The sequence below is a fragment of the Natrix helvetica genome, assembly GCF_964273705.1.
Source record: "Natrix helvetica genome assembly, chromosome: W".
In the NCBI taxonomy this organism is placed as follows: Eukaryota; Metazoa; Chordata; class Lepidosauria; order Squamata; family Natricidae; genus Natrix; species Natrix helvetica.
The window spans coordinates 83,826,748-83,843,354 of NC_138555.1; the positions used below are offsets into that span (position 1 = coordinate 83,826,748).

At 46.4% G+C, this 16,607-nt stretch overlaps 1 protein-coding gene and 1 long non-coding RNA gene across 2 annotated transcripts; one reads left to right on the forward strand and one right to left on the reverse strand.

Moving 5' to 3' along the window:
• Positions 1–900: 900 nt before the first annotated feature.
• LOC309400426 (aurora kinase C-like) lies at positions 901–10,793 on the reverse strand. Its single transcript, XM_081968907.1, has 8 exons — positions 10,580–10,793; positions 9,615–9,768; positions 9,045–9,108; positions 8,132–8,329; positions 7,341–7,479; positions 4,889–5,037; positions 4,594–4,768; positions 901–1,561 (listed from the first exon to the last, which is right to left on the reverse strand). Exons 1-8 carry the CDS (start codon positions 10,625–10,627, stop codon positions 1,385–1,387), a joined length of 1,104 nt encoding a protein of 367 aa, XP_081825033.1. The 5' UTR covers positions 10,628–10,793; the 3' UTR covers positions 901–1,384.
• Positions 10,794–14,311: 3,518 nt separating this feature from the next.
• Positions 14,312–16,252, forward strand: LOC309400428. Its single transcript, XR_014176657.1, has 3 exons — positions 14,312–14,828; positions 15,201–15,351; positions 16,048–16,252. It is a non-coding gene; the product is annotated as an uncharacterized lncRNA (long non-coding RNA).
• The last annotated feature ends 355 nt before the right edge of the window (positions 16,253–16,607 follow it).

Sequence of the window (16,607 nt, forward strand, 5' to 3'; positions counted from 1 at the left end):
ACTGGCCGGATGCCCTTCCCTGTCGCCAATGCAGAGTTTTGTTCAGCAGATACATTCTCATCCCGCCCAGAGAGAGAAATATCTGCCTCTACCTAGGGTCGAACTCACAGCCCCCGATTGTAAGGGGAGAGCTCCACCTCTAAGCCGCCGCCTCACTCTTGAAGTCATAACCTTGAAGATCCCAAATTGGGGCATTTTGACCCACCTGACTGAAATAAACTGGGTTGGCCTGGTTTGGCACAAATCAGCTATCTTGGTTTTTGGAGACCATGCAATTGGGGGTTTAATCCCGACTAAAATTCAACTAAACATCCCATCATCCCATCATGTTTTATGGAGTCGGTATCAAAGTAATTATAATAGTCCTCAACATACGACCACAATTGAGTCCAATCTTTGTTGCTAAGCAAGACAAGTTATTCAATGAGCTTTGCCCAGTTTTACGACCATTCTTGCCACTGTTGTTAAGTAAATCACTGCAGTTGCTAGTAAGATGGCTCTTAAACAAATCTGACTTTGCTTGTGATGTCACAAAAGGGGATGACGCAACCCTGGGACATTGCGACCGTCATAAACATGAGTCAGCTGCCAAGCACCCAATTTTGTTCCCCGTCATCACGGAAATGCTGCAACTTGTGTGTCAAAAACAGTCATCAAGCCACTTTTTCCAGTTGTAACTCCTAACCGTCACTCAATCCAAGACGACTAAACAAATGACTGTAAATCTATAAATCCAATTTCTTCTTTGATCCCTTTCAATGGTTCATCGAAACGGTCATGCCAAGCCCCAGATGCCCGTCCCAAGCAATTTCCATTTTCACTGGTTGTCGGGAATGTCCGTCCAACTTCCAGAAATGAAGAGATTCGGACAAAAACGACTCAAAAAAAGTCAAAAGCAGCCAAGCCTGAATCTTTTTTAATTAAAATTACAACAGTGTCCTAGAAAATATATACACAAAGATCGGGCATACCGTTTTGGAAAATAAGTTGGTTTATTCCTTTAAAAAAAAAAACCAGCGAAGTCGACAAGGATCAAGGTTTGCAAGAAGCTTGCACGCGGTGGCAGATCCGGGATGATCCCAAAGGAGAAGGATCAGCCAAGGTCAAAAGATCAAAGGAGGATTCCTATGTCCAGGAACAGCTGCCCGTCCAGGGGAAGGCGGACGCGCACCTTATTTCCCCAAGCTCTCCGAAACGAGAATCGGGTCTGGATCAGCTCTTCACGTACGAATCTTGGGGTGCAAAGATCCAGAAAAAGACGTCCCTTCCCAAAACCCTGCGATAACGCATGCTCCCCACCCCCACCCCCCAAAAAACCTCCCTTAGCAGGCTGCATCCATCAGAGACGTCGTACAGCTGAGTATCCAAGTCCCCCCTGGCAGAGTTAGTTTGGAGGCACTGGGTTGAAAACCGGGGGTAGCACCCGCTTGGAGTGGGCTTTCACCCACGGATGCTCCATCACGGCTTGCAGCGGGAGACGCTCGGAGGGGTTGTGACGCAGCAGCTTCCCAATCAAATCCCGGGCGCCTTCGGTCACAAAGGGGGGGAACCGGAGATCTACCTGTTAGGAAAGGAAACGGAGGTGAGGTGAGCACCCGACGGGACCAGGAAGACACAGAGAAGTTAGCAACCACGACTTGTTTTAGATTAGCACAGGAGTGGGCAAACCTGCGGCTCTGGAGCTGCATGTGGGTTTTTTTATCCTTCTGCTGCAGCTCCGTCACGCGATTTATTGATGTTTTTCAACCCCCCCCGGTAGGTTTTGTGGATGCCGTTTTTTTTTTCTTTCCTGTGGGAAACGGATCCAAATGGCTCTTTTGAAGTGCCAACTTCTGCCCTGTCAGGCACCGTGGCTAGTTCGAGAGCAGAAACCTGGGTTATTTGATCAACAAAGCCTTCCTGCCCTAGAGCCGACGGGTAGTCCTTGACGTACGACCACAAGGGAGCCCAACGTTTCTGTGGCTAAGGGAAGCCACTCGTGAAGGGAGCGCTGCTCCGTTTCACCACCTTTCTTGCCGCCGCCGTTAAACGAAGCGCTGCAGTCTGTTGAGCTAGCGACAGGGGTGTTCAAAGCGAATCTGGTTTCCCCCTTGATTTTGCCGGTCAAGAAGTTCGCAAAAGGGATATTGCAAGCGTCGTAAATATGAGCCAGTTGGCCAAGTGTCCGGATTTTGATCGCTGATCACGGGCATGCTGCAATGGTCTTCAAGTGTGCTAAGTCACTTTTTTTTCCAGAGTCATTGTAGCTTCAAATGATCACTAAATGAATTGCTGTAATCTAGGACCTATATAGATCTCAATATAAATCTATATATTTATATATAAAAGCCAAGTACCCCTCACTCATCATGAAATCTCCAGAACCGTAAAGCTTACAAACTTGAAATTTGGCACGTATGTTCCCTCTTGCTTCTAGGTGCTCGCTAAGAAAGGATTTTTCATAATTACCATCAGATCAATAGTATTTCTTATACAGTAATTAACACGCTCTGATTCTAAGGAGTTCTACTCCCCCTCCCCACCTGAAAACAGCTCTGTTCCAACTGCCACTTGCCTCACATTCCGTTACCTCAGTTCAAACTGGCAGACGTTCCACTCCTTCACTCAGGAGCGGTCTGGGGCTCCTAAACGTCGGTACCACACCAAAATGTCTACCCCTTCCACCTATGGAACTGCTTCTGGACTCAAGACGGCGGGAGCGATATCCCCTTATGTGTTTCACTCACCGACCACCATTGAGCCAACGGATCGTGAACCAAATTTCTCCTGCATAGCCCGATCACATCGTTTCGTCGCAAAGCACGGGGACCCAGCTAGTATGTAAATAAATTTAAAGACAGCCTCTTTGGCATGATGGGAGAGATGCTGGCCTAGAAACCAAGTAGCCACGGATTCCAATCCTACCTCGGAAAGGAAAGCCTTGCCTTGGATATCCCAAAAGTGCTTTTTTCAAGAGGCAACTGGGCTTTTCTTACTTTTTCCTGGAAGACCTTTCACTTCTCAACCGAGAAGCATCTTCAGCTCCGAATGGATGGTGGGGAAAGGAAGGATTTATACCCCTTAGGGACACAGCTGGTCATTTGCATCCTTTTGGAGAGCCGTTGAGACCGCTTGGAGGTTTGTCTGTGTCCTCGGGGATCACCTGACTGGTGCAAATAAGTGTGGAGCCTTCTTGGAACTGCTGAAAGGACTGTGTTGTAAACTGGAGGCAGCTGATGTCGTATTCCTCCCCCCCTCTGTTGAAAGAGGGGTGTTCAATTTTCACTTCGATGGTGATCGATGATCCCTGTTTCAAAGCAGCGGTCCTCTCTTGTCCAAAATGTGGACTTTGCTGCCTTCAAAAGAATGGCCTCCGTCTTTTAAACGCAGCTGGACTGCCGAATCTGGTCCTGATGGATTTCTTCTATGTTGGGCCATGCGGTTGTGAAGTGGCTGTTTTGTTTCCCCAATCTCCAGATCTCCACACGTCTCACTGCATTTGTACTGCGTGTACCAGGGGGCCTCAACGACTCGCTAAAAAGAATGTAAATGACCAGCTGTCTGCAAGGAGGATAAATCCTTCCGTCCTCCGCCATCCGGACAGAGCTGATGAAGCTTCTTGGATGAGAAGCGAAACGTCTTCGGAAAAAAACCAGAAAGCCCAGTTGCCTGACAGGAGGGTGGGGAACGGAAGGGTTTATACCCCTTGGGGACAGCTGGTTGTTTGCATCCTTCTGGAGAGCCGTTGAGGCCACTTGGAGGTTTGTCTGTGTCCTTGAATGGCCACGCCCCCTGCCTCCCCCCCCTCAAGATCAAACACAACCCTGATCCGTCCCTCCATGTGATCAAATTTGACACCCCTGCTCTAAAAGCATGCAAATGTCCAGCTGTTTGCAAGGAGTACAAAACCTTTCCATTCCCCCACCATCCGGTCAGAGCCAAAGAAGCTCCTTGGAGGAGAAGCGAAACACCTTCAAAAGAAAAAAAACCGAGCAAGCCCAGTGTCCTCTTGAAAGAAAGAAAAAAGCACCTCTGGGACATCAAATTGGATCGATGTTAGGAAGGGAGGAAGGAAGGAAGGAAGGAAGGAAGGAAGGAAGGAAGGAAGAAAGAAAGAAAGAAAGAAAGAAAGAAAGAAAGAAAGAAAGAAAGAAAGAAAGAAAGAAAGAAAGACAGACAGACAGACAGACAGACAGACAGACAGACAGACAGACAGACAGACAGAAAGAAAGAAAGAAAGAAAGAAAGAAAGAAAGATGTTAAAAAGATGTCTATGGAGGTTCTCCGTCACCAGGTCACAGTTGTCCCAAAGTTTTTTTTTTCCCCTCCAAAAGCCAACTGGACTTTCTGGATTTTTTTCCTTGAAGAGGTTTCACTTCTCATCCGAGAAGCTTCTTCAGTTCTGAGGAACAGATCTCCTCTGCTCTGAAGAACTGAAGAAGCTTCTCGGATGAGAAGCGAAACCTCTTCAAGGAAAAACCAGAAAGTCCAGTGGCCTCTTTGGGACAACCTTGGCCTGGATGACGAAGGAATCCCTTCATCCAAGACAAGGTCTTGAATGAAACTCATCTTGGCCCGGACGCCCTCCCCTCGACCCCCGGGGGCCACGCTCACCGACACGATCCGCCGATAGGTCTCCGATTGGCACTCGCTCTCAAAGGGCGGACTCCCCACCAGGAACTCATAGCACAGGATCCCGATGCACCAGAGATCCACTTTCTCGTTGTGGGCTTTGCCTTCGATCATCTCAGGGGGCAGGTAGTCCAGCGTGCCGCACATGGTCTTCCTCCTGGAGGAGCAGAAGGAGAAGATGGGGACCCCGGGAAAAGGACGCCAGAGGAAGCCTTTCGCGGGCCCAAATCTCTCACCCACCCAGTCATGGGAGGGGAGGGAGGGCAGACCGACCCACCTGAGCGAGGGGGCGTGCACCGACCAGCCGAAGTCGGCAATCTTCAGCTCCCCTTTCAGCCCCATCAGCAGATTCTCGGGCTTGATGTCCCGATGGATGACCTTCTTGTTGTGACAGTAGAGGAGGGCGTCGGCCAGCTCTTCCATGAACTGCAGAGAGCGGCGACAAAGGAGGAAGGGGGGGGGTTATTGTAAGGCCACCCTCTACGAGAGGCCCGAATCGCTCCCAAATGCCCTTTTGGTGAATGAATGAAGGAAGGGAGGAAGGAAGGAAGGAAAGGAAGGAAGGAAGGAGATTAGGAGGAAGGAAGGAAAGGAAGGAAGGAAGGAGATTAGGAGGAAGGAAGGAAAGGAAGGAAGGAAGGAGATTAGAAGGAAGGAAGGAAGGAAAGGAAGGAAAGGAAGAAAGGAGATTAGGAGGAAGGAAGGAAGGAAGGAAGGAAGGAAGGAAAGGAAGGAGATTAGGAGGAAATGAAGGAAGGAAGGAGATTAGGAGGAAGGAAGAAAGGAAGGAAGGAGATTAGAAGGAAGGAAAGGAAGGAAAGGAAGAAAGGAGATTAGGAGGAAGGAAGGAAGGAAGGAAGGAAAGGAAGGAGATTAGGAGGAAATGAAGGAAGGAAGGAGATTAGGAGGAAGGAAGAAAGGAAGGAAGGAGATTAGAAGGAAGGAAGAAAGAAAGGAAGGAAGGAGATTAGGAGGAAGGAAGGAAGGAAGGAAAGGAAGGAAGGAAGGAGATTAGAAGGAAGGAAGGAAGGAAGGAAGGAAGGAAGGAAGGAAGGAAGGAAGGAAGGAAGGAAGGTTGAGCAAACCCGCCACCTCAATGGAAAATTGTTGTGGGGCTCTTGGGTGCTCTCTGAGCTGGGTGGAATTCCTTGCAGGCGTTTCATGGCCCAGCTAGGGAATATCATCAGTGCTAGAAAGGGGGGGACGACACGTGGAGAGGAGGAGAAGAAAAGAAGAGGAGGAGGAGGAGGAGGAGGAGAAAAGGAGAAGGAGAGGAAGAGGAAGAGAAGGAGAGGAAGAGGAGGACAGGGAGAGAAGGAGGAGGAGAAGAAAAGGAGGAGGAGGAGAGGAAGAAGAAGAGGAGGAGGAGGAGAAAAGGAGAAGAGGAAGAGGAAGAGAAGGAGAGGAGGAGGACAGGGAGAGAAGGAGGAGGAGAAGAAAATGAGGAGGAGGAGAGGAAGAAGAAGAGGAGGAGGAGGAGAACAGGGGGAGGAGAAGGAGAAGAAAATAAGAGGAGAAGAGGAGGAGAAGAAAAGGACTGTGGGGTCCTTGGTGCTCTCTTGAGCTTGGTGGTTTTCTTACAGACATTTTGTGACCCAACTATGGAACATTATCAGTACTAGAAAGAAGGGGGACATGTGGAGAGGAGATGGAGAAGAAAAAAAGATGAGAAAAAGAGGAGGAGGAGGATAGGGAGAAGGAGGACTGTGAGGTCCTTGGTGCTCTCTGAACTTGGTGGCTTTCTTCCAGATGTTTCATGACCCAACTAGTTAATATCATCAGTGCTAGAAGGGGGAGGGACATATGGAGAGGAAGAGGTGGAAAGGAAGAGGAGCAGGAGGAAGAAGAAGAAAAGAACTCTGGGGTCCTTGGTGCTCTCTGAACTTGGTGGTTTCCTTGCAGACGTTTCATGACCCGACTATCTAACATCATCAGTGCTAGAAGGGAGTGGGGGGTTTGCCGTCTCTTTACCGGAGTGTTCTTGGTGTTGCCTTGATTAGGCTGTTATTTCGTGTTAGTGTGCTTGTCTGAGCTGATCGCTCCCTGACTGGGGAATTATTTCCTTGATGGTTGGTCCAGTATTCATCTCGGCTTATCTGACTGTGGATAGATGGCTTTTTCATTGACTGTTTCACACGGCAGGTAGACGTCGTTCATCTCTCTGGGCTTGTTGATGGCTGATTTGTCCGAGAACTAGAAGTGGTCTACAATTTTCCAGGAATTGTCTCCAGATTTTTGGACTTGGTTTGGCCTAAGTGTGCACCTCACCCTCCCCAAATCGAAACTATGTGTTGTGAAATTAACAAAATGCCTAATTAAAGGCACCTTCAAGAACATTTCCACCAAGGGGCAGGACAAAGTACTGTACAATACATATATAAACAGGGAGCAAACCCCACCCTCCCCGACAAGGATGATGTTACCTATTGGGGTCATGAAACGTCTCCAAGAAAACCCACCAAGCTCAGAGGGCCTCCAAGTTCTCCTCCTCCCCCCACTCCCTTCTAACACGGATTCCATTCCCTAATTGGGTCTTGAGACGTCTCCAAGAAACCCGCCACGCTCAGGGCACCACAGTCCGATCCTGAGCTACAAAGATCCCCTCTTCAATTATTAAAAGACGGGCCTGCTGCCCTCCGTTAACTTGGAGGAGTCCTAAAACCGCCCATTTTTTTCCCACCCAAGGACAAAGACTCCCCAAGTTGCCGGCCCTCAACAGCGTGGCTGACCGTAGCCGCTCTCTGCTCGTCGAAGCGCTGGTGTTTTTGCAGCTCCTTGTAAAGCTCCCCGCGAGGGGCGTATTCCAGGATCAGATAGACTCGCTTCTTGTCGTGGAAATAGTTGTAGAGGCGCAGAATGTTGGGGTGGCTGCGGGAAGGAGGAGACACGTTAAATGGCAACCCCCCGTAATAAAAAAAAACATTTTCTCCAGCTTTGCTCCCCCACTCCCATTTTATTCTGCAAGAACCTTGTAATCTCAAGCAGCGTAGCCTCCCTTTGAGCACTTGGGGGATGCTACGCAGGTAGTCCTCGAGTTACGACCATAACGGAGCAGGGCCATCAGTGCGATCATCACAAATACGAGCCGTTTGTCTTTCGATCGGGGACGCTGCAACGGCCGTACGGGTGAAAAAACCGTCCGTCGCAAGTTACATTTTTCAGTGCCGTGGTCGCTTCAAACGGCCACTAAATGAACCGGGATAAGAGTGATCTGGTGGCCTAGAGGCGGAGCTCTCGCCTCACAATCAGGAGGCTGAAAATTCAATCCTAGGTAGAGGCAGATATATTTCTCTCTCTCTCTGGGCACAATAAGGATGTATCTGCCGAACAAAACTCCGCATTGGCAACAGGGAAGGGCATCGGGCCAGGAAACACTTGGCTCCATTCAGTTTGCCCGGAATCCACCCCGCAAGGGATTATAGGGTCGTTAACCGAGAAGCCGCAAAAGGCTCAGCCGGTTCCCAACCCTGACTCGAAGCCATCCCAGGTGTGGACCATAAGCCGGGGTTCAGGGCCGTACCTCAGATGACACTGGATCTCGATCTCCCTCCGCAGCTGGTACTCCACTCCCTCCTTCTCCATCTGGGATTTGAAGAGCACCTTGAGTGCCACAATGAACCTGGAGTTCTTCTCCCGGGCTAGGTACACGTTGCCGAATTTCCCTTTACCCAGCGGCCTCCCGATCTCAAAATCGTCGATGGTGAAGAACCGCCGTGGCCTGAGGCAGACAATGTGGAGCAGAAGAGAAATCAAGAACTAAAAAGGTAATGGTTCCCCTCGCACATCTGTGCTAATCGTTCCCGAGACTCCAGGGGGCGCTGCTCATCCCCATTTCAAAGCCGAAGAGCCAGCGCTGTCCGAAGATGTCTCCGTGGTCATGTGGCCGGCATGACTCAACGCCTTCGAAGGCGCATGGAACGCTGTTCCCTTCCCACCAAAAGTGGTTCCTATTTTTCTACTTGCATTTATCATGTGCTTTCGAACTGCTAGGTTGGCAGAAGCTGGGACAAGTAATGGGAGCTCCCTCCGTTACACGGCGGTAGGGATTCGAACCGCCGAACTGCCGACCTTTCTGATCGACAAGCTCAGGGTCTTAGCCACTGAGCCACCGCGGCCCCCAATATATATACATATATATGTGTGTGTGTGTGTGTATTTGTGTTACAACCCCTGGTATGCCCAAATATTTCGAATCCCAGTAAGGGTATAGCTAGCTGATGAGAGCTAAATAGCTTGAAATAGATCTATACTAGTCTCCCTTTATTTATTTATCAGCACAAATACAACACACACACACATATAAATGCCTTGGAGGGTGGATTCAGGGCAACTAAATGAAGCTGAGCTTTTTCTGGCCAGATACCCTCCCTGTCGCCAAGGCAGAGTTCGCAGCAGACTCTACTTTTGCTGTTGTCTGGGGGAAAAATACTCACTCTGGGCAATCCTGCACGGCTGGTACGACGGAAGTGGGTTCGAGGGGCACCCTCCCTGCGATGCCTAGAGAACCGGAAGGCAAAACCAGACGTAGAATTCTTGACATACTTGTCGTTCACTGTCACTGCATCCCAAAGTCAGGTTTTGTGACCTTCTGACAAAGTCAATTGGGAAAATCAGATTCACTTGATACCTTAGCTAACTTTGCCCTGCATTGGGAAACTAGTTATCTGGCAGCTCGCCAAGCGAGATAAGGTTCGTGTGGATCAATATTCCTCGGAATGACTGATCGCCAAGCCTTGCGGACTGTGAATGAAAGGAATTCGCAGTCCTGCCAAGTGTTGCCTTACCCTGTGTGTGGAAACTAGCTATCTGGCAGCTCGCCAAGCGAGATAAGGTTTGTGTGGATCAATATTCCTCGGAAAGACTGTTTGCTGACTGTGAATGAAAGGAATTCACAGTCGTGTAAACAAAAGAGATTTTGCAGGGACCTTTAAGGAAGATTGGGTCAGAACACCTGCAAAGGTGAGACCAAGATTCCTGACCGACGGACTCAAGGGAGATCTTACCTGGATTCTGGACGCAGGCCGCTTTCATGGTGTGTTTGGCGCTGTTGGTGAGCGCTCTCTGCGCCAGAATTGAGCCAGAAGGAGTCGTGGATGGCGTGACCGTATTCTTGTACAGGAGGCGTTGACTACCGGCTGCTTGGCTGCTGGGACGGTACTGCGGGGAGAAAAGAGACCAACCAGCGATAAATCGGTTTTGTTTTTTTATGGTTTACCATGATGGCTCCAGGAAAAAGGGACAGAGGGAAAGACATTTCGCTCAGAAAGCAGAAAAGATTTCTAGTTATCGGAAGGCTTCTGTGCCCCATGCCTTTTATCCCCAGGGCTAGGGTGGGGCTTTGCTAGCAGTAGTGGCTCTTTCGTCCTGAGGACCAGCCCATAGATTTCCACTGCTCTCCTCTCCTCTGCCACATCTATTCATCTCTGACCCCTGCCTTTTATCCCCAGAGCTAGGGTGGGGCTTCGCTAGCAGTAGTGGCTCTTTCGTCCCGAGGACCAGCCCATAGATTTCCACTGCTCTCCTCTCCTCTGCCACATCTATTCATCTCCGCCCCTTGCCTTTTATCTCTAGAGCTAGCAGTAGTGGCTCTTTCGTCCCAAGGACCAGCCCATAAATTTCCACTGCTCTCCTCTCCTCTGCATGTCAGGCACTGGACCCAGCTGTTCCTCCTCTTCCTCATCAGCCACCTCCAGACCTGGAGACTGTTGACTCTCCATCTGGGGGCTGACGGACGCCCCAGTCTCAGCCTCTCTCTCTCTCTCTGCCAGCTCCACTCCCTCTTCCCCCTCGGAGCTCTCAGGTTGCCCTGTTGTTGACCCTGACTCCCACGCCCTCTTCCTCCGATTCGGCTGCTGGACAGGCCACAACACCTGGATTACCACCTCCCACAATTCTCACATCTCTGCCTATTGTGAGATTTGGGATTTGCACCCCGCATCATTTCCTGCAGACACAGAGGAAAACTCACCGAGCAAAGGCTACTGTAGATGCTGCTAATATTTTCCTTGTTTGACATCCTGGGTGCGGACGATCAAATGTTTCCTTTGTTTGCCGACGGGTCAGAGGGAGGCGATATAAATCCTTGGGAGGAATATCCAATGCAAAATCAGAAAAAGGGGTCCCCCGATGAAGCCAGCTTCAGAGTCCAGAGGCTGTGGATCACTCGTCTAAGAACTGGATCCCAACACTAAGGATTGAATTAGAAACAAAAAAGAAAAACGGATGAATTCTCAGAAATAAATGAACGAATTGGTGGGAAAAGAACACATTTAAGTCCTAAAAATGTTCCCGCTGCTCAAGAAGTGTAGACTTACAATTGAGCCATCTATCTATCCATCCATCAATCTATTTATCAACCTATTATCTATCTATCAATCTATCCATCAATCTATCACCTATCTATCAATCAATCTATATAGTCTCCCCTAGTCCTTCTTTTCATTAAACTAGACATAAGAAATTCCTGCAACTGTTCTTCCTATGTTTTACCCTCCAGTCCCCTAATCCTCTTGGTTGCTCTTCTCTGCACTCTTTTTAGAGTCTCCACATCTTTTCTACATTGTGGCGACCAAAACTGGATGCCGTAGTCATAATTTAGTTTACTCAGCATGAAATGGAGCTGAGGAATGTCGCAGGAGGCGGCTGTATATTCTGCAATATTGGGACTGCCAGAGGAGGGACCCGCTGCGGGACAGAGATGACAGCTGCTCTTTAAAAATTATGATTTCAATCGAGTTGATTTAAATCAAATCCACCCTGCTTGGCTTCCCCATTGACTTTGCTTGTCAGAAGATCGCAAAACCGTGAGCCCGGGACACTGTGACCGTCATAAAGATGAGTCAGCGGGCAAGTGTCTGAATTTTGATCACGCGGCCATTGGGATGGTACAACGGTCAGTCAGTGTGAAAAACGGTCGTAAGTCACTTTTTCCAGTGCCGTTGTAACTTCGAACGGTCACTAAATAGACTGTTGTAAGGTCAGGAGGGCCCGTATAAAGACGTCCCTGCAATGCTTACAGAGACGTTACAAGCGGTCCTCATTTTATGGCCGTTCGTTTAGCGACCAGATCTACAGCAGGAGGGAAGCGACTTAATAACCAGTCCTCGTACAGGCAGTCCTTTGAGCCCAAAACTTCTGTTGCTAACTGAGGCTTCAGTGAGTTCTGCTCCATTTTGCGACCTTTCTTGCCAGAGTTATTAAGTGGATCCCGGCAGTTGTTTCAGTTCGTCACACGGTTAAGTGAATCCAGTTTCCTCATTGAGACTTTGCTCGTTAGAAGATCGCCAAATGGGATAGCATTTGCCATCACGGGAATAGAAGAATAAAGAATAGAATATAGAGGAATAAGGAATAGAATAGAGAATAAAATCGAATAGAAGAAAGCAAACGAAAGGAAGAGGAAAGGGAAAAAGGAAAGATTAAGGAAAGGAGAATAGAATGGAATAAGGAACATAAGAATAGAATAGAGAATAGAATAAGGAATAGAATAGAATAAGGAATATAAGAATAGAATATAGAATAGAATAAGGAATAGAATAGAATAGAATAAGGAATATAAGAATAGAATATAGAATAGAATAAGGAATAGAATAGAATAGAATAAGGAATAGAATAGAATAAGCAATAGAGAATAGAATAGAGAATAGAATAGAATAAGGAATAGAATAGAATAAGGAATATAAGAATAGAATATAGAATAGAATAAGGAATAGAATAGAATAGAATAAGGAATAGAATAGAATAAGGAATATAAGAATAGAATATAGAATAGAATAAGGAATAGAATAGAATAGAATAAGGAATAGAATAGAATAAGGAATAGAGAATAGAATAGAGAATAGAATAGAATAAGGAATAGAATAGAATAAGGAATATAAGAATAGAATATAGAATAGAATAAGGAATAGAATAGAATAGAATAAGGAATAGAATAGAATAAGGAATAGAGAATAGAATAGAGAATAGAATAGAATAAGGAATAGAATAGAGAATGGAATAAGGAATAGAAGAATAGAATATAGAATATAGAATATAGAATAGAATTGAATAGAACAAGGAATAGAATAGAACAAGGAATAGAATAGAACAAGGAATAGAATAGAATATAGAACGGAATAAGGAATATAAGAATAGAATATAGAAGAGAATAAGGAATATAAGAATAGAATATAGAATAAAATAAGGAATAGAATAGAGAATAGAATAGAATAAGAAATAGAATAGAGAATGGAATAAGGAATATAAGAATAGAATATAGAATTGAATAAGGAAAAGAATTGAATAGAACAAGGAATAGAATAAGGAATATAAGAATAGAATTGAATAGAATAGAATAAGGAATAGAATAGAGAATAGAATAGAATAAGGAATAGATAAGAATAGAGAATGGAATAAGGAATATAAGAATAGAATATAGAATAGAATAGGGAATAGAATAGAATAGAAAGTCTCTGGTGCATAAGCTCTCAATCCACAGTAAAAGCTAGAAGTGATCAATCATGATCGCAGTCATCATAAAAACACATTCATTATAAATCATGATAATCACATAATCAAAATCCAGCTGCTTTCATGACTGTTGTTAGGAAAGTTGCAGCTTTTCCTGAGATCGCCCCATCCCCCCTTCGCCTCCTTCCCAGCCGCCTTCCAACAAGCCGGATTTGCTTAACGACGGCACCATTCACTTAAGGACCGCAGCAATTCGCACAAAGGGGTCATAAAATCAGGCGCAGCACAAAAGGCACCCTTGGGCTATTTTCTGTGGCCGGTTTTGTTTTGTTTTTTTCTCTTTGGAAATAAGGACAATTTCATTTATCCCAGGCCAGGCCAACCCTGGGAACTTTTTAAGGCTAGTGGACTTCAACTCCCAGAATTCCCCAGGCAGCACAGCTGCCTGGGGGATTCTGGGAGTTGAAGTCCACCAGCCTTAAAAAGTTCCCACGCTTGGACACGCCTCTTCCGCGACCCCCAAACTCCCCCAACTCTTCAAATGGACTTTTCCCTCGCCAGCCAAGCACCCCACCCCGCAAAGTAGGGGATGATGGGATTGGTAGTCCAGTGTATTAAAGAGCGGGTGGTTAGCAAGAAGAAAAAGGGGGGCGGGGTGTTCCGGGTTGTAACGCCCGCAGGGACCGATTGGCATCACTCCCCATACCCGACGCTCCCAATAGGCGTTGGACTACAAGCCCCATACTCCACGGCCAAGCCGATCGGCGCCCGGGCCACGCTTTCTCGAGGTTTCTCCGCCCTCCGCTCGTAACCCCCGCGTCTCTTACCGATCACAAGAACCGCCGCCGGAGGCAGCCCGAGACTCGCCGGGCTTCTCTCTTTCAAATCTCCCTCTCGGAATCCTATTGGCTACCGCAGCCAGACGTCGCCCAACGCGCCGTTTGATTGGCTTTAAGGGACAGCACGGCCTCTCGTTGAGCCACCGGCTTTTTCTATTGGCCGGCTCCTTGTGTGTGCGTGTGCGCTCCATTTCCATTGGACAATCCTTCCACGGAGGGGGGAGGGCTTCCGCCTGGAAAGCCGATTGGTCAGAGCGGGTGGGATTTGGACTCGTTCCAGAAGTTACAGATTGGCCGGATATTTGGAAGACTCCCCGCCTCATTTTCTAAGATTTCCACGCGCTTAGCCAATCAGGACGAAGAAGAAAAGCTACCACGGGAGATAAAAGCGGCCATTTTGAGAGGCTGGGGACATTACAGTCGAAAAGCACCATTTAAAAAGACCGAGAAGGGGGCGGGGCTTCCGTATAAGGAACAGGCAAGACAGCCAATGAACGACGCGCAGCTCTAAAGGAGGGTGTAAATAGAAAGGCATATTAGCCAATCAGAAAGGAGACTGCGCACAGGCAGGATAATGCCAAAACAAGCACAAAAAGGAACTCTCTGGCCGCGGATGATGGGAGCTGTAGTTAAGGAATTAAAACCACCAAACCGACTTTAAAAAAATCAATTGTTTTGGTTAGGAAATGCGCCACTTCCGAGTCAAGAGACGGTCCCCTTTTCATTGCACTCGTAGTTACGCATCGAACACGTGTCAGTTGAGTTCGCACGTTAATTCTTCTTGCTTTTAACAGACACGAATAGAGAAGGACCGTCAGGAAAATCAGAAAGGAGCAAACCGGGGCGTTGCTGTTCCCCGGTTGGCGGAGACTCTAATCATCTCTCATGCCTCTCCATTCATCATTTTCTGTTCTCCCGGAGGAGGAACAGGTAAGGATATACCTCACTGACGATAACCCTCGTCTCTCCCACGTGGCGGCTGCTCACCGCGGGACGACCGGACAGGTCATGGTGACCCGCGCAGGTATTTCCCACGCACCCCAACTCCCTCGCAATGAGAGCCTTCCTCGCCGTAGCCAAGTTTCTTTTGCCGGCTCCCGGTGCTCTCCGCAGCCTCCAAAGCCCTCCCGGTGGCGGCGCCGGCTTAATTTCCCAGCGACCCGTGCGCCGCTCGATCTGCATAAACCTGACGTCACGCCCGTGTCAAAAATAGCCCGGTGACGTCGTTCTCTTTAAATGCCCGGAGCGCCTTGCAGGATTGGGATTTTGGTGCAATTGCGTTGCGTCCGTTTAATCTTCCAGAAACGCCTTGCCTGGGCAGCTGGAAAAGGAGGAGGACTGGGAGCTACTGGGACAGCCAAACAACAGCTGGGAGAGATTTAAATCCCACCTGAAGACGAATAAAAAGATAGGATCATGGATAAGCAGGGGGTTGGACTGGAAGACCTCCAAGGTCCCTTCCAACGCTGTTATTCCAATTCTATTCTTTTCTCTATTCTGTTCTATTCCATTCTATATTTTCTATTTTATTCTATTCTCTATTCTATTCCATCCCATATTTTCTATTCTATTCTATTCAATTCCATATTTTCTATTCTATTCTCTATTCTATTCCATTCCACATTTTCTATTTTATTCTATTCTCTATTCTATTCCATCCCATATTTTCTATTCTATTCTATTCTATTCAATTCCATATTTTCTATTCTATTCTCTATTCTATTCCATTCCATATTTTCTATTTTATTCTATTCTCTATTCTATTCCATCCCATATTTTCTATTCTATTCTATTCTATTCCATATTTTCTATTCTATTCTCTATTCTATTCCATTCCATATTTTCTATTCTATTCTATTCCATTACATATTTTCTATTCTATTCTATCCTATTCTCTATTCTATTCCATATTGTTTATTTTATTCTATTCTCTATTCTATTCCATATTTTTTATTCTACTCTTTATTCTATTCTATATTTTCTATTCTATTCCATTCCATATTTTCTATTCTATTCTATTCTCTATTCTATTCTATTCTCTATTCTGTTCTATTCCATTCCATATTTTCTATTATATTCTCTATTCTATTTCATTCCATTCCATTTCATATTTTCTATTTTATTCTATTTCTTTTCTATTCATCCCCAGGGCAAATAGATGGAAAAGAAATGGAGGGAGTGACAGATTTTATTGTCCTGGGCTCCAGGATCACCGCAGATGGGGACGGCAGCCAAGAAATGAAAAGAGGCTTGTCCCTGGGGAGGAAAGCTATGGCAAACCTAGACAGCATCCTAAAAAGCAGAGACATCACCCTGCCAACACAAGTGTGTATAGTCAAGGCTGCAGGAGGGGGGAGCTGAGTTTCTGCCTCCCCCTTTAGGGGAAATATTCTGTCCTTTTTAATATTTCCTAAAATATTTCATTTTTCTAGGAGAGGGATGGGTGCTAACTTCTGGGCCGACTTCTGATGAGCAAAGTCTCTGGGATTCACTTAACGACCAGATGATTCACTGAACAACAGGATATATATATATATATATATATATATATATATATATATATATATATATATATATATATATATATATATATATATATATATATATATATATATATATATATATATATATATATATATATATATATATATATAATCAACAAGAGGAGTAAAAAGGCTGTTTTATATATATATATACTAGCTGATAGCC

Bases quoted from the DNA above. Each gene is read 5' to 3' on its own strand.
- LOC309400426 (XM_081968907.1), bottom strand. From the start codon at position 10,627: ATGTCAAACAAGGAAAATATTAGCAGCATCTACAGTAGCCTTTGCTCG. The intron at 9,769-10,579 runs GTGAGTTTTCCT...TTCTCCCCGCAG, and splicing joins TCTACAGTAGCCTTTGCTCG to TACCGTCCCAGCAGCCAAGC. The intron at 5,038-7,340 runs GTCAGCCACGCT...CGCTCTCTGCAG, and splicing joins ACGAGCAGAGAGCGGCTACG to TTCATGGAAGAGCTGGCCGA.